The sequence below is a fragment of the Ustilaginoidea virens genome, chromosome 2, assembly GCF_000687475.1.
Source record: "Ustilaginoidea virens chromosome 2, complete sequence".
Classification (NCBI taxonomy): domain Eukaryota; kingdom Fungi; phylum Ascomycota; class Sordariomycetes; order Hypocreales; family Clavicipitaceae; genus Ustilaginoidea; species Ustilaginoidea virens.
Genome location: NC_057317.1, coordinates 4,449,638 through 4,473,008, shown reverse-complemented (window position 1 = coordinate 4,473,008; position 23,371 = coordinate 4,449,638). Strand labels below are relative to the sequence as shown.

General features: G+C 55.6%; 6 protein-coding genes across 6 annotated transcripts; 2 read left to right on the top strand and 4 right to left on the bottom strand.

Annotated features, from left to right (window-relative positions):
* Positions 1 to 599: 599 nt before the first annotated feature.
* On the bottom strand, positions 600 to 1,103 carry UV8b_02997 (uncharacterized protein; the record flags this gene model as incomplete). Its single annotated transcript, XM_043140495.1, has 1 exon — positions 600 to 1,103. One exon carries the CDS (start codon positions 1,101 to 1,103, stop codon positions 600 to 602), a length of 504 nt encoding a protein of 167 aa, XP_042996429.1.
* A 1,179-nt stretch (positions 1,104 to 2,282) lies between these two features.
* UV8b_02996 (uncharacterized protein) lies at positions 2,283 to 6,190 on the top strand (the record flags this gene model as incomplete). The annotated part of the gene is made up of 2 exons (XM_043140494.1): positions 2,283 to 2,825; positions 4,706 to 6,190. The coding sequence occupies 2 exons, from the start codon at positions 2,283 to 2,285 to the stop codon at positions 6,188 to 6,190; spliced, it is 2,028 nt and encodes a 675-aa protein (XP_042996428.1).
* Positions 6,191 to 7,641: 1,451 nt separating this feature from the next.
* Positions 7,642 to 12,353, bottom strand: UV8b_02995 (uncharacterized protein; the record flags this gene model as incomplete). Its single annotated transcript, XM_043140493.1, has 2 exons — positions 7,642 to 8,308; positions 8,452 to 12,353. 2 exons carry the CDS (start codon positions 12,351 to 12,353, stop codon positions 7,642 to 7,644), a joined length of 4,569 nt encoding a protein of 1,522 aa, XP_042996427.1.
* Positions 12,354 to 14,090: 1,737 nt separating this feature from the next.
* UV8b_02994 (uncharacterized protein) lies at positions 14,091 to 15,847 on the top strand (the record flags this gene model as incomplete). Its single annotated transcript, XM_043140492.1, has 2 exons — positions 14,091 to 14,393; positions 14,471 to 15,847. 2 exons carry the CDS (start codon positions 14,091 to 14,093, stop codon positions 15,845 to 15,847), a joined length of 1,680 nt encoding a protein of 559 aa, XP_042996426.1.
* Positions 15,848 to 16,765: 918 nt separating this feature from the next.
* On the bottom strand, positions 16,766 to 18,920 carry UV8b_02993 (uncharacterized protein; the record flags this gene model as incomplete). Its single annotated transcript, XM_043140491.1, has 4 exons — positions 16,766 to 17,828; positions 17,946 to 18,155; positions 18,269 to 18,476; positions 18,587 to 18,920. 4 exons carry the CDS (start codon positions 18,918 to 18,920, stop codon positions 16,766 to 16,768), a joined length of 1,815 nt encoding a protein of 604 aa, XP_042996425.1.
* Positions 18,921 to 20,692: 1,772 nt separating this feature from the next.
* On the bottom strand, positions 20,693 to 22,979 carry UV8b_02992 (uncharacterized protein; the record flags this gene model as incomplete). The annotated part of the gene is made up of 3 exons (XM_043140490.1): positions 20,693 to 20,887; positions 20,985 to 22,324; positions 22,424 to 22,979. 3 exons carry the CDS (start codon positions 22,977 to 22,979, stop codon positions 20,693 to 20,695), a joined length of 2,091 nt encoding a protein of 696 aa, XP_042996424.1.
* Positions 22,980 to 23,371: the final 392 nt, after the last annotated feature.

The window sequence follows — 23,371 nt, the reverse complement described above, 5'->3', positions numbered from 1 at the left end:
AAGCACCCAGCGAGAAGTTCACTTGAATGTGGCAGAACACTTTGCACATGTCATGGAGACGGCGGTGCTGTCCTCTTCCATATCTAGGTAGGTAGCCACTTTAAGTACTCCGTAGGTACTCTGTATTTAGTTCGGACAAGGATTCATCCCAACTAAATGCGATAATCGTCAAAAGAAGTCGTAGATAGCAATGGAGATGCAGTTTGCCAACGACGTCTTTGAGGTCAGAGGATGGATGGACGAATATGATGATGACAGTTATCCGACAGGAGCGGGAAAGACAGCCGAAGGTTCTACCTGTGCATTTCCTGAGGGTTGTTACACTTGTCTCGTGTCTTGCGGCTCTGTGATACGACCAACTCGGTAGGTATCCAGGAATTGAGAAGCGAGCTGAAACGGTCGAGTACGACCGGTTACCATCTTCTTCTTTTTCTTTTTTCTTTTTTTTTTTTTTTTTTTTTTTTTTCCTTTTTCAAATCCTGATTCAGAGCCTACTTTGGGTTTGGGACACGAGTCTCCCCATGCAGCATTCCAAGGCTCCAATTGAGATTGTGCATCTTGGAGGAGGTCGTAGCTCAAACCTCCTGTGCCCTGATACGTCAAAAGTCTTGCCGAGTTGCCATGAGTCGAGCCGTCGTGGTAATGGTCTGTCTGTCTCGGACGCAGTCAGGTCGGCTTGAATCCGGGACCCCGGTTCGGGTATGTTGCAATAGCTTCGGCGGCTTCTTGGGTCGTGTGATTCGTCGCGACCAGACAATCACATTGTATTTGACGGTGAAGAAGGAGCAAGCAGCAAGGTCAGGACTCGGGAAGTGGACGAGTTGTGGTGGAGTGGGGCTGATGCAGAATCCAGCATTATCTGGCACAGGGCTGGTACCTGCTAGCGTGTGGCGCTGTGCTGGGGACCTCCTTCCACCGGAGGTTCCCGGCCGGTGCTCATGAGAGCCTGTGCCTTGACTTGCGCATGATCTGAGACTCCTTAACCCAGCTAGGTACGGAGTACGGAGTATTACATGGAGGGAGGGCGCACCCCTTGAGCAGACCTGCCGGTATCCGGCATCAGCAACGCCCTCTCTCCTGGAGGAAGGACAGACATTGTTCATTGTTCTGTTCTGTTGGGCGACGTTGGGCGAGCGTTGGGCGAGCGTTGGTCCGGATCAATTGTGTGAGTCGTGACGCGTATCGTCACAGCCAGGCACCAGGCACCAGGCACCAGGCACCAGGCACCAGGCACCCGCCCGCCAATCAGATCGCTTGCTTCAATCTGACCGAATCACTCATATTGGATATTGGCCATCATGTCTCAAGAGCAAAGGCAACAGCCAGTACAGCAATTGGGGGAAGGCACGGCCGCGTGACGCGCATTCAGTCATCAGGCAGGGAGTTGCCAGCCATGTTTCTGTCTGCGCCACCAGCGCGCCGAAGCCCATTGATACATGTTTTTTTTTCGATCATGCACGGAGTACGCAATGGTGTTGATAACTACCTCCTAACCTAAGGTAAGGAAGATACCTAACCAGGAGGTACAGTAGCTAAGTGCAACAAGTGCCATCATTGCGGCAACCTCCACGCGACCGACCCATTGGCAAGCTCTCTCGAACTCGACTCGGTCCCGTCTGCAAGGTTACGGCATGTCTGACGAACTCGCCTTCCCTGTAACAACCCTTGCTTTCTATTTCACCACCAAGGACTGTAATGGTCCACGACACTCATCTAGTTTCGTGCGGCAGAAGCTCTAAAAAGGCTATCGGATTCTGTCCTTTTGCCAGTCAAGGCGAAAAGTACCAAAAAAAGAAACCCCCCCCCCCCCCTCCCAACAACAACAACTGAGACTGCAAAGACTCCAGGGGGCCGGGCTAAAGGAAAAGGCCCGTCCCATACCTCGGCTGCGTTCACCTGATCTCAAGAAACCAGGCCCTAGAACCCTTGGCGGTCCGCCCAATCCCAGCCCGTACTGCCATGGTGATCAAAGAAGTTTCGCATCTAGGGCGGCAAGTCTAGAAACTTAGTGTTACAGTCATTCCGGAGTATCAACTACCCACTTAGGTAGACTTGCTGGGCCCGCCATGGCTCAACGCTGCAGTCTGCCCCGGAGAGGAAAAGGAGGGTCGCTCTGCGTCGATTGTCCTATTTCTCCCAACCTCGAACAGACCAAGTCATTTATCATTCTTGATTCTCCGACAGACAGATCTTTCTCTGGGTTGGCCGAGGAAAGAGCAGGGCATGACTGTGCTGGCATCAGTGTCCTGCTGTTGTCGTCGGCATCAAGTGCTGCGTCCCTCATGGCCACCGAAACGCCTCCATCCGCCGAAACTGGTGAAGCAGAAATCGTCGCCAGCTCAATCGGTGCGCAAGGGGCGCATGACAAGGCGGCAGCAAGGAGGTCATTTCTAGGCCTCGGCCTGGCACCAAACTCTGACGCAGCTCATACGACATGGGCCAGCTCAAATAGCTGCAGCAGCTGCCTGTACCACCGCTTGCTCCTGTCAAACTCGCGGCAACAGCATCTTTTCCACCTTCAGCAGCAGCGAGGACACCATGCCGAAACTGCAGAACACGTCGATCGAGGTCAACACTACAACAAAACACGTCGATATCAGAGCACCATGAGACATCGCGAGTGCCATTTGGTCCATGAGTTCCCAGAGTTCCAGGAAACCCCAACATCGTCACGAGGCACGAGCCGAAGCCGAAGCCCACAATTGGTCCAAACGTACATCAAGTCTTTGCGAAGATGCTCAGATGAACGACGGGCGTCGATGGACGGGTTTTCATCTGTAGCCAGGGAGGAGTTCGAAGCTCTGCCTCCGGCTATCCAACGCAAGGTAAGCCACCATTCAACAAAACGCGGTCACGCATGGCAGTGCAGCCCGATGCAGGTTGCTGCAGCTGCGGCTTCCAACGACGGACGCTGTATCTATCGCCCGTCGAGGTACGCATGAGAGCCAAAGGCGAGGGAGATTTCTGGGAGTTGACTCTAGGGTGTTGCAAAAAGCTCAGACGTTGCCGTTGAATGCGCCCGAGAAGTTATTTCTGGCGATTCGGGGTCCAGCTTTGCTAGCGTGAAGCTGTTTGTCTTGTGGTGTCGCTGCAAATTCTCAGCTTGTCTTTGAGGTGCTGCTCCACTCCATGCGGTCCGAAAACTGTCTGGTCGGATTGAACCGGCCGCCCTTTCAACAGGAGCCGGAGGATCGTGTGTGCTCCGCATACCAGATGCAGATGCGCTGATAGCGGTCGCGTCGTTAGGCTTCACGGCCTTGTCTCTATTTCTCCACCAACCGCTGACTGCTGCGGCACGGCTAGTTTTGGCCTCCTTTCCGGCTCCTACTCTGCCCCTTGCGTTCTTTTTCTCCTTTTGTCACCGGGTTAATTTCGACCCATTCCACACGGCCCCCCTGCTTCAGCTTATTAACCGCCACAGTCTCAACCCGATGCAAAATGCACGACCGGCCCCACGACGACAAGACTACCTACCTATCTGGCAGTTGGGTAAGGGGGTTATGGAAGGAATGCAAGTGCAGAAAATTGCCTGTCAAGGTGTGATTGCGCGCCCGCCCTCGTTGCTGGATCCGTTGGTCCACCAGCTTGATGGTTGACCCTCCCCTCTCCTCGTTGTTCTGTTCAGTGTCACGCTGCGCTACCGCTCTGCTGTGCATGTGCAGTTTGGTCTTCCCATTCGCCGGCTCGGCCCACGAGGTCATGTTTGCTTCTGGCCTGCATCATCCTCATCCCAACGGGCGGACCAGCAACCACGCCATCCCCATCCAACACAATGGCCCCAGTGAGCAGCTTCACCAGGGCGCCAAGGGCAAGGCGAGGCGCCTCCCTCGGCCCAGGCGGACCGACGGCAGGATGCAGGCGGAAAGGCGTCGGTGCAGTTGTGGAATGCGCGAACGACGGCGGCGCCCTTCCTACATACCCCCCCTCCCCCCCTTCCCCCCCCCCTCAACAACCTCCACACCGCCCTGGACACCACCGTAAGCGTCAACTGCGGTCAACGACATGGTCTGGTGGGTGCGGGTGGTGCTGAGTGGCAGTGGGGGTCTGGAGCCTGGCCTCGGCGCCGAGGGGAGCAAAGTTCCCTGCATCTTGCCCCAGAGACGCCAGGCTGCTGCAGAATGAACTGAACATGGCAGGCTGCAGGACCTGGAACGACGCGCTGCCGTCACGGTCACGGCCTGGGCACAAAGCTGAGCCCATTGAGCCGTTGCGCACCAGAGACAGAGACCCCAGGTGTCATGACGCCTGTCAGGACTTCAGCGGCAGCTACCGACCTTATGTACCTAGGTACCTACATACCTTAGGGGGGTAGTTGACGTAATCGGTACATGTACCTACCAGACCTAAACTTATTAGCTGCCCAGCCCCGTTTCCCCAAGGGGGATTCGGATTCCGCTGTCCTGGCCAACGTTTGCTGCCCCGTTTCTTGGCGATGCGCCACTGCAGGTCCCTCGTTCCTGCCTTGAGACATTGCCATTCCCCATGTCGGCATTTATTTCAATCTTGTCTTGGCCCTTTTTTTCCAATTGCACTGCACCATCGCACTTGCCTTTTTCGTTTCTTTCCGTCTGTCTTTTCCTTCTTACACCCTCTTTTTTTTGCTTCTCGAGACGGACGACCCGGGGTCTTTCCTCTCTCTTCTTCATCGTCTTGTGCCATCATCAGATTTCTTCAAAACTAACCAGCTTGGGGATCTCTAAACCAGTACTTCTCCACGCAAGAACGACTACGCATCGTACAACGCCCGCATCATAAGCACGTTGGCAAACCCTCCTTGGACAGATCTGATATCCTTTCCAAAACGCGTCTCCCTTACGACGCCGCCCAAGGCACACACCCCACACTTGGGCTTGGATTTGGTCGCCACGAGCTGGCAAGCGCACCGCATCGCCGAGCCAAAGCTGGGAATACTTCAGCACGGGTATATGCCCACCCACACAAGAGGACTGCCAGGTTGCGTCAAACCGGATCCGGCGAGTCGGCTGCACTGCGCCTCGGGAAGTGTGTGATTTTGGACGCGGCTGAAGAGTCGATTATCCGGCTCGGAAAGCGTCACAAAGGAGGTATTGAGCACGAGATTGTGCCAAACGACCCTGGTTCGGCCAGGCCAACGCCTAGAAATATGGTCTCGTTTGCCCCCGACGCTGCGGCCGCGGCCGGATCGGACGCACCTTCGGCCGCAGATTCCATGTTTGAGTCGTTTCGATGGTTGGAAGCGGGCGAAGACCTAGACCTGCGACTACTACTCGACGACGGTCGCTTCCCTTTGGGCGAGGGAAATGTTTCAACTCAGGCCAAGAAAATCCCGTACTCCAAGCGACGTCTTTCCATGGCAAAACTCCCCTTTGCCGGCCGCACCTCTACAACACTGAGCAGGCCAGCATCCAAGGATGCCTCGGCGACGTGGTCTTTTATGGTGCCGCCAAACCCATCATCTGCGCCTGCATTGCCACCACCACAAGGCCATGTCCGGAGGAGGTCTCGGGCGCTATCCCTCATCACGCCCATCAAGCACTCGCTTCCCAACTCGGCAGCCTTTGTAGATTCAGCAGCAGCGCATTATCAAGACCCGGATGCCAGGATGAAGCTTCGGGTGTACTTGGCCTCGCCACACAAGTTTGATGAAGCCGTCGAATTCGGCTTTCCCTCGATTGACGAAGTTGAGAGCAAGGGATTCTTGGAGCATAAGAGGCCAGTGCCGCCCAAGGCCGGAGCGACGGGGCTGGTGGAGCTGCAGCCTTGTGAAGAGAAGAAAGGTTTAATGCTTGGCGGCGAGGCTTCCACGGCGGAGATGGCGTCACCCGGGACGCCGGAGGCTGCTGCTGCTGAAGACGACGCGCCACGGGCAAGGCCGACTGACCAGCACGACGACGCTGAGACGATGACGACGACGGCCAGGGTGGAATATGCTCAGGCACCCGTAGCGTGCCGCGAGATGACGCTCCGCATGACTCTGACGCGGCCAGACCTCCGAGCCAACGAAGAGCAAATGTACGGATGGCAAAAGACGCCGAGCGGGCGCAAGTCGTCGGTGACGAAGGACGAACCTCAGTCGCCCACAAGCCTCGTTAGAAATGGTCACTCCAAGGAAAGCATTGAGCGACAGTTTGCAGCCCTGGATCAGGAAGATTTGTTGGCAAGCGAGAACGGCGTCATGAGGAGGTTCTGGAACCGTATGCGTCGGTCTTGAGAGAGGGGGAGAGCTCTTGTTTGCCTCGGGGGCATGCTCGGCCTAGCCTGCGACGAGCTGCACGGACTTTTTTTTTTTTTTTTTTTTTTTTTTTTTGTTTGTCCACCTTGCTCGCCGATGATGGTGTGTGGGACTTGGTCACGCTGGCATGGGAGCGTATATGCCACACCAACAAGCTGCAGTCGCGACCTGGCGGACGTGTTTACGATAACCTGTCAGGGATGATTTCCATTTGTGCCGTCTCATTACGTTTATACCCCGTCTTGGTGTGTGTGTGTGGGTTTTTTTTTTTTTTTTTTTTTTTTTTGGGGGGGTTTTCTTTTTATGCACTGTCAGATTCAAGTGTAGTTTACATGCCAAAATGTCATATAGCGGACTCATGCTGGCCACCTGCATGATTGGCAAGGAGTTACGAGGGCGTCTACGTTGCTTTTCCGGTACCTGAAGCGTTTCCCCACGGCCTTTCTTGGTTTGCGTCTTTCACTCTTGTTTTCACGTTTTCCTTCACGTTTTTCTTCCCTCTGTTACTCTTGAGTTTCTGCTTGCCATGGAGGGGGAATCGCGACCGGGAGTTTCGGGTTTCGGCTAGGGAAGGGAGTGAAAAAAAAAGACAACGAACGGCCTGGATGTCTGGTCAGCTCGGCGAGCGCTTGCCGGATCCCGGATGAGGAGGGATAATGTTGCACGGGAGCGAGCGACGTGGTGCCCGAGTACATCCATCGAAGGAGGGTTACGGATAGGACCTAGGGATAGAGTAGAGTAGAGAAGCCAGAAGCATTCGAGCGCGTTGGATGAAGCTGGCTGTCAGGGCGGCCGTGACGGGACCGGGGTGCTGCCGCTGCGTTGATCGATGCGGGGAGGACGGAGGACCGAGCCACTCCCTCCCGCCTCCTTATACAGCAAGCTGTTTGCGGAAGGTCCCTACAGGAGGTAGGTACCTCCTGCCGTCGGGCCTGGTACAATTATGACAGCGCCACCTTTTGCCTTTTTATCTTTTGCAGACCCCCCCCCCCCCCCCTTCTTCTCCACCCCCCTGCTTCTCCACCCCCCCTGGACAAGAAAGCGAGCCCGATGAGCCGGAGAAAGGAGAAACGCCACCTCCTTATATTAGCCACGTCACCTCGGCGGAGCACCGAGACGGGGAGACGAGTCACGGAGACGACACAGACACGGACACGGGGACGAGACGCAGCCGAGCTTTGTGGGAAGTTTGCGCACGATGCACCGCTTGGCCGTTTTCTTGGCAATGCTATACCTATACCGATGAGAGACAAGGAAGGGAAAGAAAAGGAAGAAAGAAGAAGAAAAAATGCGAAAAAAAAAAAAGAAAAAGAGGGACAAAAAAAAGAAGAATAAACAGCACAGAGAAGAAGAAAAAAAGAAAAAAAGGCAAAAAGAAAAAACAGAGAAAAAGAGAAACACACACAGAGAGAGGAAATGCACCACCCCATCTAAACGTCCTCGTCGCTGTCCTCCCCTAGCAGCTCCCCCTCGTCGTCATCCACAATGGCGTAATCGCCCTGCCCGCGCGCAAAGCTGCTCCTCGTGGTGAAGCGTCGTCTGGCACCGCTCGAGAACCAGCTCCGCCCGCCGGCCCCGTCGCCGGCCCCGTCGCCGCCCCCCGTTAGTCGGTCGTACGAGCCCGTGGCCCACCGCCAGAGCCCGCCCAGGACCAGCGGCAGAGTCACCACGACCGCCGCCACCGCCGACACGGCCACCACCGGATACTTGACCCACGGGCGGTCGCTGTCAAACGTCGACGACGTCTCGCCCAGCCGGATCTGCCCAAACTTGCCGTCCCAGTTGCGGTGCACGTACCACCCGACCGCCGCCGCCGCCGCAAACGGCACCACCACCGCCAGCAGCACGGCCGCCCCCGACGTCCGGTGCTTCCTCTCAAACTCGTCTTCGTGGCCGTGGCACGGGTGCTCTTGCGACGTCTTGTCCATCTCCTTGCCGCCTTCGCATGTCGACAGGGGAATGCGGCGGTAGCCGGTCGGCTCGAACCACGACGTTGCGTTGGGATTCTTGGCGCACCATTCCTTGCCGGATAGGGGGTCCAAGCCTTTGACGAGGCCGCACTGTCCAGAGTTGTCCGACAGTTCAAAGTTGTAAGCACTATAAGCAGAGGGATACAGTTAGTTTGATGATGGGGAAAAAAATAAAAAAAAATAAAAAAAAAAGGACAGGCAAAAAGGGCAGGAGAAAAGGAAAAAATAAAAAAAAATAAATCTAAAAATAAATCTGGTACCCCGACCCACCATTCAAAGTCTTCTCGTCTGCACTCGCAGTTTTCGTGCTTGATCAAGCGTTTGAGGCTCTGGTCGTTGAAGCACTGCCGGTCCGTCTTCTTTCGGAGGTACCTGGCCTTGTGGCCAAAGAGGCAATCGTCGCTCTGCAGCGGATGCTTGGGCGTCCACAGCGTGTAGTCGGATTCGGCCTCGGAGTCCCTGTTGAACTCGCACGCCTTGTCCGCCAGCCCGCTAAAGTCGAGGTTGAAGCTAGCCATCCTGCCATCTCCCATCCGGCACCACAGCAAAAAGTTGCGAGACGTGCCCGATCTCAAGGTGGTGATGTCGAGGACGGTCAGCTCTTGATCCGAAAAGTCCAGATCCTTCCATGACTTGCCCTCGTCGGTCGAGTACGAGACCGTCTTGGTCTTGATTGACTTCTTGGGCGTGGCGCGCTGGACGAGAACCACAACGGAACCCTGATCGCCAAACTGCCACGTCCAATGGCCCTTCTTCACGTTTGTCCAGGTAAGGCCTCCGTCAGTCGTCATGAACGTATCGGCCTCTTTGATGTCCCCCAGGCTCGGGCCGACGTTGCCGACCCCCAGCATGAACCCCACCGCAGTGTCCGCGGCAAAGGTGCGTCGCTTGTCCTCACGCTCCGTGTAGTGATGCAGGTGTAGCGCGCAGCGGCCGTCTCCCCTGGAGCTGCTGCAAGGGTAGGGTTTGCCGTCGACATCCTTGGCGGGAGGCGGGAGGTAGCTCCACTGGGAACCGTCGTTGTGGGAAATCTTGGTGTGCAAAACCTTCGTCTTCTCCTTTCCGTCCGCGTTGGCCACCACATTGATCAAGGCCACGCCTTCCAGCCCGGGAACCTTCTCGTAGTCGACGTACATTTGCTCGTTCGCGTTGACGTTTGCTGCGCTGAGCACGTACGAGCTCCCGTTGGAGTTGCTCTTGATGATGGACCCGAATGAGCGGTCCTTGCCCGCCTCGGAGCGGACAAAGAGGTTGATGGCGTGGGTGGAGCTGTCCAGGAGAGTGTACTGGTCGTGGTGTCCTTGATGAAAGTTGTGCGGGTAATGGGCAGGCTCGAAAGTTTTCCCGTCGAGGCTGGCGACCGCTCGCTCGATGCCGCTTTCGGCATCCTTGGCGTTCAAAACGATAAACTCGCTCATCGTGGCAAAGTTGACGACTTCGCCATCGTACGTAAACTCCTTGTCGTGATCCTTGAAGAAGTCGTCGCTGGTTTTGATGGTCAGCTTTGCGTCCAGTCGCTCCTCTCGAGTCACCAAGCATATAATCTGCTTCATCGGCCGGAAGTTGTAGGCCGAGTTGCCCGTGAACTCGCATTTCTCGGCGTACGCCCGCAGCCCGAGTTTTTCCCAGTCGTCGCCGCGGTTTGTCGACACCCAGGCTTGGCCGAAACACGTCTCTTCCTTTCCAACCTTGTCGCACGTCGTCCCCATCCACAGAAGCCAGTCCTTCTTGTCCGGGTGAAACGCAAGAGGCATGGCCCCCGCCTTTCCTTTGGCGGGAGCCTTGAAGCTGTGGAAACTGCGACCGCGGTCAATGGTGTATATGATCTTGTCCGTCTTCGTCGTGAAGAAAACAACGTCGTTGAAATGCTGGTGAGGATAGACGCCGTGGATTTCTTCTCCCTCGAGAATCCGCTTCCACTCCTTCCCGTGATCATGAGAGAGCCAGATCTGATTCTCCCGTTCCGAAACCTTCCCGGTCGGCCACGCAATGACGGTTTCATCCGTGGAGGAGCTAGCCTCGCTCTTTTCTAGGTAGATCTTGTCGAATCCCTTCAGCTTCAAGTCAAACGTCTTCTCTTTAACGGAGACTTTGCCTGTCGCAGGGGGCTGGTGAGGTGTTGACTCTCCCTCGGAGCACTTTCGCTCCGTCTTGTCGTCCTTTTGTTTACCGCTCGCTCTCTTGCAAGTGTTCCCGGGTATGAGCCTCCATCCGGAAGAGCCAGCAAATGTTCCTTCGGGGTTGTTCTCGCACACCTCTTCTGGCGAGGGGACAGGGCCGACCTGCTTGCACTTATTGCGGTCTTCAGGGTCCCTCTGGAAGTTGTAGTCGCATTCGAAATCGGCATCGGCACATTCGCAGTCCTCCGTTTGGGGAACAGGATCCTTGAACTCTTGCTTGATGAAGCAGTCTGCAGTCTTCTTTCGTCTGCGATAGGTTTGCTTGTGACCCATGAGACAGGTGGGTTGGCCATCTTTGTCCACCCGCGCATGCCAATCTTCCATGTCCTTATCCTCGCAGGTTCGCTCTTTGAGGCCATCAAAATCAATGGCCACCATGTGGTAGGTTCGATCCTTTTCGCCCAGGAGCAAGAACTTGAGGCTTGTGGAGTCCTGAGTAGTCGTCAAAAGGTCCGGCTTGATGCTTAGGTCGTTGGGCAACGCCACACTTTTCCAGTTATCGCCGTGGTCAAGTGAGTACGAGAATTCCTTGACATCTGCCTTGGGAGAATCCTTGATAGCAATCAAGATGGATCCGGAGTCACCGAATCTGTATTTATGGGGTCCGTCCAGCGCCTTCTTCCACGTCGTACCAGCATTGTCAGACACATACAGACTGGCATCCCTGAACTTCCCCAGAGCTTTGCCCGTGTTTCCGTTGCCCATGACCAAACCGGGGGCAGGGCTGGAGAAGACGCGACCAACATTGTCCAGCTCCGTCACGGAGTGCAGGTGCAGTCTTTCACCGCCAGACTTGATCTCGGAAAACGTCCTGCCGTCGTCGAAAGTGATTTGAGTCACAACAATCTTATCCTTGTGTCCCTTTGCCACTTCCGCGCCGTTCTCGACCGTGTTGACGAGAAATATGCCCTGAATGCCGGAGATTTTCTCGAAATCGACATTGCCCTTGGTGTTGCGATTTGTGTAGGGAATGTTCTCGGTAAAATAGGTGCCGTTGGAATTGCTCGAAAAGAGCACGCCCATGGGTCGCGAGGGGTGAGAAGTCATGACATCAATCTGAATGCTGTAGTTGGTGCTTTCCAAGACGGTGTATGCGCCCTGGTTGATTCTATGAGAATGGTCGTGGTTGTCATCCTTGGGGAATATGGCGCGATGCCATTTCACGGTATCGTCTGTAACAAACAAGGACATCTCGTCGCTTCGTGGGGACGCAGTTGCGATGAGCAGGTGCTTCTTGACCACGGCAAGATTAAGGGAGCCGGAAACACCTTTGTTCTGGTCGATGTTGGGCTCAAACTCTTGAAAATCCTTGTCAACGACGGCAAAGAAGGAATCGGACACGGTCAGTCTTTGCACCTGATTGAAGAAGGAGAGGGATTCCCTGACGACGCAAAGGACTCGTGACCTGTCCTTGTCACTGTCTCCAGTGGTGAATTCGACAGATGCTTTGGCCCACCGACAGCCTGAGGTGTTGACCCTGAGGCCTTTGGTGGTTTTGAATCCGTCAATGGTGTACATGGCTCGCTCGCTGCAGAAGATCCCATCACAGTTCATTGCGTTTAATATTATTCGATCGGGATCGCCTGCATGGAAAACGAGGATGTTGGGTTGGAACCTGCTCGGCAGGGCCTTGGTGTCGAACTTGGTCCAAGTCTCGCCTCGATCTTCGGTTCGATATTGCGTCTTGCTGGGGGTCAGGATGTAGGCCCTCTTCTTGTCGTGAGGATGCATAACGAGGCTTAAGACACGGCCCTCCGGCACAGAGTCTACCCGTTTCCATGAGACGCCTGCGTTCGTGGATCGATATACATTGGCCTCCACCTTGTCCTCGAAGACAATGACATCGCTGTCTTCGAAATAGTTCAGGTTCCAGGGAGGGTTGTCGAACTTGTTGACGGCGATTGATGGTTCGACCTTGGCAAGGGCTACCGTCCACAAGAGGAATGATAGCAGCATGTGCCATGTCGCCGCAGCCTTGCCACCCGGCCTCATCGTGGGGGGATTGTCAAAAACGCCAGTGACATGAAGCGTTGAATAGCAGACCGGTGGGGATATGAAAAAAGACGGCCGGCCAAGACTGCAGAAAGGTGATGCTACAAGTCGTGACGTACAGGCTACCGATGCCAGTCATGCATGTCATGGACAGGTGTTGTCGCCGCTCTGAGGCTGAGGTGAAGCTCCCAAGCGTCGGCAAAAGCTTTCAAACGGTGCGCAGAAAGTGTGGCGCGTGCTGTGGCTGATTTGACTACCTCGGCACCTACCAGATACTAACTTAGGTACCTATACAGTACTCTTCCGTAATGTAATCGTAATGCCGGTTTTCAAGGCAGACGGGGTACTCTTTCGGAGACCCACTTTTTTTCGGTACCGTCGTCGACGAGCTTGGGGTTACATTCGAATCGCAAGATTCCATGTATCAGAATTCTATATCTCCTATAGGTTAGGTCTGGTCTGGTACTACCTACCTACCTAGGTACCTAGGTACCAACCTAAGGTATGTACCTACTGCCCAGTACCTTTAGCTACAGGGGCCTTAGGTGCCTGTGGTATACTATCGCGCCGCACAAGCCATGTTTGGCACCTAGGTACTCCGTAGGTATCTCTCAACCAATCTAATGCAGGGGGACACTTCCGACCCCCGAGGCACATATCTTGAGGGGGACGATCGCGAGGTTTTGGCTCCGTCTATCTAGTATATCGGATGCAAGCAATTTCATTCCCTGAGCAAGCCAGCAAGCAGTCTACTGGAGCAGGGCTGTATCCATTGCTTTAGTCGAGTCTTATTCACGCAACGAGAAATACCATTGCGATTGCCCATGCCTTGAGAGAGACTATACAGCAGATGTGGACATGAAGTTTCTCTACTCCGTACCTACCAGACCCTACCTGTTTGAGACGCTCACTGCTGGGTATGCTGAAACATATATCTCGTCAAATTCCCTAGCTCCCCGAGCCAAGCCGCGACAGAGCGACGTGGGAGACGGGTGCCAGAATGCCAGTACGACACAACATGTCACGAATTCACCTCACAGCATTGCAGTTTGTTGAAGCATCGATTCGGCAACCAACGACTGGTACCTCCGGAGTAGCGGGTTCCAGTTCCAGATCAGATGGGACCCACATCACGATTCACGTGACGGACAATGTTTGTTTACTTAACGGCACGAGTGCCAATTTTCTAGACAGCCCCCCTGGAAGAAACGCCAAACCAATCAGAGGGCTTCCATCCATCCTTCCCACTCCTCCTCCTCCTCTCCCTGCCGTCTGGTGTCAGGAACCCAGGAACCGCAGGGGTGACTACCTGTTAGCGTCAACTGGTGTAACCATGCGAAATGTAAACAAGTACTCCGTACTGTGCATAGCGCCAGCTGCTCCATCGACGCAAACTTCAGTCTGTGGTATTTAGCTTCGTCGCCTTTTTCTTCCCTTTTGTCTTCTCTCCACAGTCCCTCGGTTGGCTTGTCGCGAAACAGCTCAAACCCTCGACGGGCGTCATTGCTCCTTTCCTTTCACCCCAACGTGAAGCTGCAGCCGAGCAAAGACCAAAACGGATTGATACCATCCAGCTCATCTGCCCCGAAGCAACTGCGCAAGACGAGACACGCTTCTGCCCCTCGCAAACTTGCCAATTTCGACTTTCGTGACAGACAAAGCCAACCCACACGATTGACTTGATTCTGTCGCCTTGCATCTGCCGTCTGCCAACTGCCTCGTCCACTCGATCGTACCATGGCTTCCGTCTACAGGCAGTTTCTGGCTTCTTCTAGCTCCTCATTGCTTGCAGAAAAGGCATCTTTGCACTATGTTACTACCGCAACCTCCATCTACGGAGCCACTGAGATCATCAAACACCTCAACAGCCTTCAGAAGCAGGTCAAGATCAAGAAGCAGGAGTTTCTGAACGTGGTCGACGGCCACTCGGTTGTTGTTGCCGAAGTTGAGACCGCCCTCGAGTTCCAGACGAGTGGCGGTGCTTATTTGCCTGGTCTGGATGACAACTTCCTCTCCGACAGAGTTGCGTACTTGGCGATTGTAAGTATGGGAAACGGCCCGCGCAGCCGATAAGGGCCGGCGAAATGCCCGTGGCTAACAAACTGCACCCATCCCAGATCCATGTCGTGACTTTCGACAAGGGAGGCAAGATCCTTCAAATCCGCCAACAATGGGACCAGGCCTCCGTGCTCAAGCAGTTGGAGATTATCGGAAAGACTGGTCGCAACTGGCCCATCAAGGATAGCAGAGAGCAGCTTACTTTGATCCATTCCTGCCTCAAGTCGGCTGGCATCGCTTGCCCCCAGGCCGACAGCCACAACGACGTGGTTGTCCGAATTCGTGGCGAGTCCAGCAATGCCATCCGCGACCCTCACGCTTCCTTGCAGTTGTTTGGAAACAGGGAAGAGCTCGAGTCCGCCCAGGGTGACGCGGTCGTTTCGCCTTATGCGGGTCGTCAACGACGAAGCGAGCGCTCTTTCGCCGACATTCTGGGCGACGACCCGTCGGGTGAGCATTACGACGGTGGACGCAGTCATCATCGATCGACATCTCCAAGCAAAGCGGGCCAGGGGAAGAATGTCCAACCCATGCGCATCTTTGACGGCCAGGAACTCGTTGGAGAAGAAGAAGAGGAGGAGGCGACCAAGAAGAAATCCAGCTTCATCCGTCCGAACCCCCAAAAGTACAACCACTTTGAGTTCACGGACGGATCAGACCCCCAGGACCGACCCAAGCCCGGGGTGGATTTGGAGAACCGGCCGAGATCGAAACATGACAGCCAATGGGACTTTAAGGATTTCACCACTCCCAGCAAGCCTCAACCGACCAAGACGTACCACCGAACACAGGATGTCCGTCATTGGGACACTGAGGCTGCTATCGACACGGAAGACGGGTCCACGCAGCACCCTCGCAAGGGCCGTCGTGATGCCGAGACTCACTTTGAGCTTCAAGACGATGGCGACAGACTGTCGCACCAGGACCGCGCGAATGCTCGCCCGAGGGGTTCCATGCAGAACGACAACCTCGGTCTCTACAAGAACAAGCTCTTTGACCACGAGGGCGCTACGCCCGAAGCCAAGCGCGCGCTTGGAAACATTACCAACCTCGGAGGTCGCGGGAAAGATTTCGATCCCCATTTCGCCATGGTTGACGAGTCTCCCGCCCCGGCAGCTCCACGAAACCAACATGTTCCAGAGGCCCGCATGAAGGCTGTCAAGATGATGGACGCCAACTGGTCAGCGTATGACCAATCCCCAACCAGCCAAAAGGAGAACCAGAAGGAGAGCCAGAAGGAGAATCAGCAGCGTGGAGAAGGTCGTTTCTTGGAAGACAACAAAATCAACATTGCCGGTGACGGCATGGGCGGACGAAAGGGAACGAACCGTGACTGGCTATACGGTGGAGGTGACGACGACACACCCAAGCCTACTTCACGAAAGGCGAATCCCAAGGCTGCACAGGCCTCTCAGAAGAACTTTTGGGATTTTTGAGACACGACGACACAACCATGACGTTGTCGAGAGTCTTGTCCGTTTCTGGAACGAGCAGAGGGAAGAAGAAGAAAAAGTAGAAGAAGAGGGAGGAGGGGCGCAAGAGGAGCCAGGAGAAACTGCACGGGCGGGATATTAAGCATGGCTACCCAAAATGACGGGACCGTTGCTCTCGTTGCCTGGTTGCCATGTTTTTTGTGCGGCTGGCTTGTTCACGGCTCATGATTCATGAAGAGCCTTGTTTTGCTATTCCAGTGGGATTTTTTTTTGTGTTGTTCGTACCTTGTATCTATTCCTCTCAATTTGGACATGCGCCCCAAGCTGCCAGCCATTGAGTCAATGTACTAGTTTCTAGTTTTGGTGTCGCACGTGCCATATCAAGACGCAGGAGGCGCATCCATGTGGGAAACTGTGACCGTTATACTTGTTTCATCCTGGCGCGGTAATGCGTCGAATATTTTCTTGGGGAATACGTTGCATTTATTGTGCTAGGCCGCATCACAAGAAAGGCATGCACTGCGCCGGTATGTATTCTATGCAGAAAAGAGTCCCAAACGCCAGGGTATTCCTGTTCCAGCCGACGCACCGAGAAGAAAGAAGTAGTTTTGGGACCGTCTTGACATTCCGCGTCTAAAGAAGAGACAGATGACCATCTGAGAAGAAGATGAAGAAGATGAAGATGATGATGATGATGATGATGATGATGATGATGATGATGATGAGGAAGATGAAGAAGATGAAGAAGATGAAGAAGACGATGAAATAGATAAAGAACATGAAGAATATGAAGATTATGAAGATGATGAAGAAGAAGAAGATGAAAGTAGATAAAGAACATGAAAAACATGAAAATCATAAAAAACATAAAACCGCTAAATAGAGACGATAGGAAACAAGAGAATAAACGACAACGTGCCTCTAACACATAAACTTGTATAGTCTCTTCCACCTCGGCCAGGCTGCCCGTTCTTCTTGCTCCTGCGCCACCAGGATGGGCAGGTTATAATCTCGCCGTCCGGTGTCGACGTCCATGTCGCACGTCCTGACGAAGCGGGTCCGGAAGAAGATCTTGTGGTAGGCGTAGAAGAGGACGATGATGGGGACGCCCATCATCTTGAGGAAGAAGTTTTGCGCGACGCTGGAGGCGGCCATGTCCTCCCAGCCGATGGGGAAGGCGCCGACCCAGAACTGCGCCACCAGCACGAGGAGGTTGAGCCCGAGGCCGGCGTAGGATCCCGCCACGCCGACCTGGCTGGTGTAGGCCATCTGGCCGAGGCCGCGGCCGCGGGCGGCCCAGGCGCGGCGGAAGCGGATGTGGCAGAGGCAGATGGACGTCCAGGTGAAGACGGTGGAGAGGCCGGAGATGGCGATGAGCCAGTCGAAGACGGTGCCCTGCTGCTTGAGGTCGGCCAGGAAGGCCAGCAGGCCCAGGGCGCCGGCCACGAGTATGGCCACGAGCGGCCGGCCGCGTTTGTCGACGTAGCCGAGGATGCGGGGCGCCTGGCTGAGGTTGGCGAGGGCGGCCAGGGTTCGCGACGATCCGAAAACGGCCGAGTTCCCGACGGACAGCACGGCAACGAGGATGACGGCGTTCATGACGGACGGCAGGACCTCGATGCCGGCTTCCTCGATGGCGATGACAAAGGGCGAGGCTTTGGCGTTGGCCTTGTTGCCGCCGGAAATGAGGCGAGGGTCGTTGTAGGGGACCAGGAGCCCCACGAGGGTAAGGGTGACAATGTAGAAGAGCGTGATTCTCCAAAAGACCTGCTTGATGGCGGTGGGGAGAGATTTGCGCGGGTTGGCCGTCTCGGCAGCCGCCAGCCCTACGAGCTCCGTCCCGGTGAAGGCGAACGCTGCGGTGACAAAGACGCTGCAGAGGCCCTTGATGCCGTTGTTGAAAGGGCCAGGGTCGTGCCAGTACTCGCCGCCGATGTATCCCCGGTCCGGCGTTCCGCCGCAGTTGAGAACGATTCCGAGGAGACTGTGTGTTTTGGAGAGATTTTTGCTCTTGGTAAGCCAATGTCCAATGTGCGTGCGCAGGCTGCCTCCAATAGCCAACGACGAGAGCAGCCAGCCCAAGACGGATAGAGATACGCACATGAAGCCAATGACGGCAATGACCTTGATGATGGAAAAGGTGAATTCGGCTTCTCCGTAGGCTTTGACGCCGAACAAGTTGATGAGCAGGATGACGACGAGGAATACGCCGACAAAGACGGCTCTCGGCAGCCCGTCGCCCCAGTAACCAATGGTCAGAGAGGCAGCGATTATTTCGAGGGGTAGCACCGTGAGCCATTGAAACGCGTAGCTTTGACGACGGCAATGCGGAAAGTTTAGCAGTGGTTTTAGCGGTTTTCTGGGCTTGGTTTCAAATCAAAGCGACGACAGGGCGAAGCAAGACACACAAAAAAAAGGACTTACTTCCAGCCCATGGCAAATCCCCATGACGGATCGATGAATCTGGTCGCCCATGATGAGAAGGAGCCGGCAATCGGGAACAAGACGGCCAGTTCACCCAGCGCCTGGCAAGTGCAATACAGCAGCAGACCGACAATGCTGAAAGCGATCAACAATGACGCGGGCCCGCCAGAGTGCAGAGCTTTGCCGGAAGCCACGAAAAGACCAGTACCTGCAGCCCACGGGCAACGGTCAGGTCAGGTCAGCAGGGACGCAAGGGCGAGCGAGCACCCTTTGTCTCCATCGAGGGCCGGAGGGGGGAGGAAGCTGAGGCCTGCGTACCTATTGACCCGCCGATGGCAATCATCTGCAAGTGCCTTCCTTTGAGCTTTCGAGCCAAGCCCGTGTTGGCCGACTCGAGGGTGGCGAGGCGCAGGTCATAGTAGTGCGTGCCGTAACGCCCTTGGCTAGCATGGCTGTTGACTTGGCTGAGATGATCGCTGGGGAAGAAGGAGAGGTTGTTGTCCCGCTTGAAGCTGTCGACGAAGCGGTGGAAGCGCCGGGGTGCCGGCTCGTCATAGTACTCTGACGGCGGCATGCTGTAGGAGCTGCCGTGGGTGACGGACTCTTCTTTGGTTTCCAGATTGCCGACGTCTATATTTTGCGCCGGAGCCATGCTTGGCAAGAAAGAAGAGAGTCTCGGTTTCCGGCAAAGCGGAAGAGGAAGAAGACGTGCTCGATGCCTGATTCGGGATGTTGAGCAGGCGGCCGAGGAATTTGAAGACGCTTGCGGAGGAAGTTTCAGATAAAAGCCTGTCTGTCGTCTCAGTGGCAGCGTCACCGGTGGGCCACCCGGTAAGAGGTTGAATTGGCTGCGACGTCGTCGAGTCCCCAGCCGCGGCTTATCATAGCCCAGGCTCAGGTGGATATGGTCGGGTTAGATTCGAGGTCGAAGCACCGAGCATCTGAGCAGAGGCTGCAGGAGCACACCTGGGTGATTAGACGAGGTCGGGCGACGGCGCGGGGGATAAGCTGCTCTCGCACACGCGGATTCGCCACGAGGATGCGATGTCATTGAAGACCGGGATTGCGTAGCGGGAGAGGAGAAGAACAGAGGAGCGGAACGAGATGAGGCAGAGCAGATGGCGGAGGGGTTGGAAGGTGTTGGGAGGTGTTGACGGGCTCGAGTCACTCGACAGGACTCGGATTTCCTCAGAAGCGTCAACAGGTAGGTGTCTGCCACCGACCGTGTCAATCACCACGTTTTTTCGAAGAAGAGAAGGAGGGCAGATCGTGACACGGCGAAGAGTCGGGCAGCGGGATTGGGGGGGGGGGGGGGGGGGGATTTTTGCACTCGACATTCTATGCGACTCGGGCCACGCCCCCACGTACGAGATTGCCCGTACGATTGCCTGCCTGTGGCCTGTAACATATGTACAGAATGTACGTACTGCGTACCTGGGTGCGGTGTGGTGCTGTTCCGTTATCTGCAGTTATCTGCAGTTACCCCTCCCCGTGCCGCATCCGGCTGTCTGGTACTCGGTACTCGGTACTCCGTTGCACCTTGAGCCAATTGACCCCCCCCCCCGTTGTTATTTCCGGCCGTGTCTCACACCCGTAATCCCGCACGCATGGAGCACCGTCCAATCGCAGGCCCTGATTCCCCAGCTGACTTCAAACGGTTGCTTTCTCGCCCTCGCTTGTCCTTTGCGTCGTGCTCGTCGTACACTCTTTGTAGCGTTGCATCAACGCCAGAAGCGCCCGACTCGATCGAGCTCGCATTTGCTTTCTCCGACACCTTGGATTGCCCATCTGGAATTCCCCCCCCCCCGATTGGGTTCGCCCTCGTGTCCCACGGGGGTTCCGGTGCGAGTCGGAACTTGGGCCGCCCTGCTTCATCCTGGCCACAATGCGTCGTCGCGGGCCTAGACCCTTTCAACGAGCCGTCGATGCTGGCTGGGCTTGCCCGACCCAACTGCGCTTACTAGCGGCGACGTTGACCCAGCGGGCTACGTGTCCGCGTTCCCAATGGCGTTGCCGGCTGCATCACCGTTGAAACGGTTGACGCGCCCAGACGACGGAAAGCCCAGTGGGTGGCAACTGGGCCTGTCCCCGCCTCCCGGGTGCATTGCACCTTGACTACATGCGCCTTCCTCACGTACGTACGATTGTGTGTTCCGGTATCGAACCTTTCTCTCTACAGCCGGTTCTAGTCAAACGCACTGTTCGGCTGGGCAACAAGATAGAACGCGTGACTCACTCTACGAGCAAACGCTACATGGGGAGAAGGGGAGACGGCAGGTGCCAAGTTCCTCCTACCTTTATGTGCACAGTTCAAACATTGATCATGACCGCTTTCGTCCGCCTTTTTATACAACCCAACCCCGTCGCTCATCTCTCTCCTTCCCCTTTGACCGTGCAGCTTGTCGCGGGAAGCACCGCCGGCCCCTACGGAGAGGCAGTCTCGGTCTCTCCTACCCTCTTGTCATGCGCCTCCCGCGGCTTGCGTTTCCATCCCGTTGAGAATAGCTTGCCCAGGTCGAATCGAGGGAACGGGTGAGCCTCCGTATTGAACACAATCTTGTCCAGAGGTAGCAGGTCGTTTGGCGAGAACAAGAGGTACAGATATTTCAACGTTTCGGCCTGCCATAACCGACGGTCAGTCAGCTAGTCTGATCCGATCCAGGCCAAGGAACAGCAAGTAAAGGCAAGCCCTACGGAAAAAAAAAAATTAACTTACCAGCCAGAAGCTCTCCATGTTATCCCTCGCCACCGGCGGGATGACGTTGGCGTTGCTCAGACTCGTGAATCCGCCTGCATCCTCGACAGCGGTGAAGTTGACAAACGACTCAAACATCTCCCACCCCCACTCGCGGTACTTGACTTCGCCGGTGATTCTCCACATGTAAAAGAGGCTCTCCACCGTCTCTGGTCGCTGGAGGTTGTGCACGTCGTTGGGCTGGACTTGAAAGTCCTCGCGCCAGGCGGCGTCGGGGTCGGGATCGAATGCCTCCGGAGGGTGGGGGTGGTCCGGTTCGGGATGGGGAGGGTTCGCCACCTTGAAGTAGGTGATTTCGGCGGCCAGCCCAGTCGCCATGCACTTGTACATGCCCCAGCACGTCTGCATCAGCTCGCGAGCCAGCCTCATGTCCTTGTCCTTCTTCTGGTTCCACGAGGGAAGCTTGCGCGCTTCTGCCTCGGGGAGACCGCCGGTTGCCGCCAACGCAATCGTGCCGGGCATGAAGCACACCAGGTGATCCATCTTGGGCGAGAGGTCGCCATCCAGCCCGTCGGGCCGTTCGCCGATAATGGTGTAACCAGACGGCTCTGTGTACGTGACCAGGTGCTTGCGCACGCCTTCGAGGGCTTCGTCCCACATTTGCTCATACACCGGCTCCTGCTTGTTCGTCTGGAGATACTGCTTGATCAGGTACTCATAATACGAGTCTCCTCGGCTCCCCAGCCGGATGTAGGAGCCGCGGAACTCCCCAGTGGTGGCGTAAATGTAAATGGGGACGAGTCCGTCTTTTGCCTGGTTGTGGTCCACCACCTCCATCACTTTTTCCACCTTTTCCCAAAAGTTTGCTTCCCCCGTCAGCTTGGCCAAGTATTTGAATTCAAGCTGCAATGTCGTCGCCTCGGCAGTGGAGGATGCGCCGCCATCTGCGTGGGACGGCAAGCCTTCCATTTTCGCCAGGTTGACACTCGCATACGGAACGCCAGAGGTGGATTCAAAGGCTCCCAGCAGACGGTCCGCCAAGTCTTTGGCCTTCTCCAGGTAGAGATCCTCTCCAGCTTTCCCTGGGTCGTCCTCTTTCAGCGGCGCAAGCTCGGGATATTCGCTGGACAGGTAATGAGCGGACAGCAGACCACCGAGCATTCGTATCGTCGTCTCAAAGGTGTTGACGTCTTGATCTTGATCCCAAGTCAGAGAGTTTGCCAGCCACTCACGGGCATGCTGCACCCGTGAGGTCAGGTTCATCAGCATCATGGTGTCTATGGAATCGATTATGATCCAGCCCAATCCCTTTGGTGCCATGTTTTTACCGGTTTTGGAGATGGGGCGGTATTCGTCAAATCCTGGGGTTAGGAACAAAGGTTAGCAACAGCGGTGCAAAAGAATAGGAAGCGCTGGAAAAAAAAAAAAAAAAAAAAGACAATGCTCCAATCTCGACGTACCCCATGCGTAACGCGCATAGGTATCCCAACTCAGCTCGAATGCTTCAACAACACTGTTGCGCCGTTTGTCCCAGTCGGTCGTCTTGTCGGCCTTGGACATGCCCAACCACGCCCATGTTGATGCCGAGCTCGGCAGGCGTTTCTCGCCCGGGCCACCGAGAAAGCCCGTCAGGTAGAGCAACGTCAACGCCGCCAAAGCGATGGTGCCGAGAAGACGCTTTTTTCGCCACCATCGTCTCCTCGAGTACCCGTATGGCTTATCCTTGTACATTGGTAACGCATCGTCCTCGAAGTAACTCGACACCTTGTTTTGCACGCCGCTCAGGATACCGCCGCCGCCGGCAGATGCTCGGTTGCGCGAAAGAGCTTCCCAGGCCCTGTCCTCTAGGTTGCGATGTGGCGCCGCGAAGTTGGGGACGTTCTTCGGGATATTGAAGGACATGTCAAGGGCGGTCGCGCCGACCTGCGCTGCCGTGTCCTTGATATTCCGGATGGTATGGAAGGCGGTGGCTTTGAAAGCGTTCTTCCTGTGGATGTCGAACGGATCGCGGATCATCGGGCTGGAAGGCTCATGTCATTGCCGGTGGGATGTCAAGCCACCGAGGCTAGTTAGTCTGCAATACTCCAGGGTTCAAACTGTAATGAGGAACAGAGTTTGAGTTGGCCGGAAAGAACGCAGCACGAGTTTCGGGATCTATAGGCTGCGTGAGCAGGGACAGCCCGTTGCGGCCTTGTCGGCAAGGTGAAAGGCGTCTGGGAGTAGGGAGGGATTCATCAATATAATGTGCCGTCAATGCAATGGCCCCTGGAAGAGAATAGGACAGGTTTGATCGCCAATTGGCCCAATCCCGTTGCCGCACCGCATGTGGTTCCGCGGGGGGCGTGATTGGGTAAGAGTCCAGCAAGACCAGTCAGTTCAGTCCGCTTGTAACGAACCCCCAGCCCACC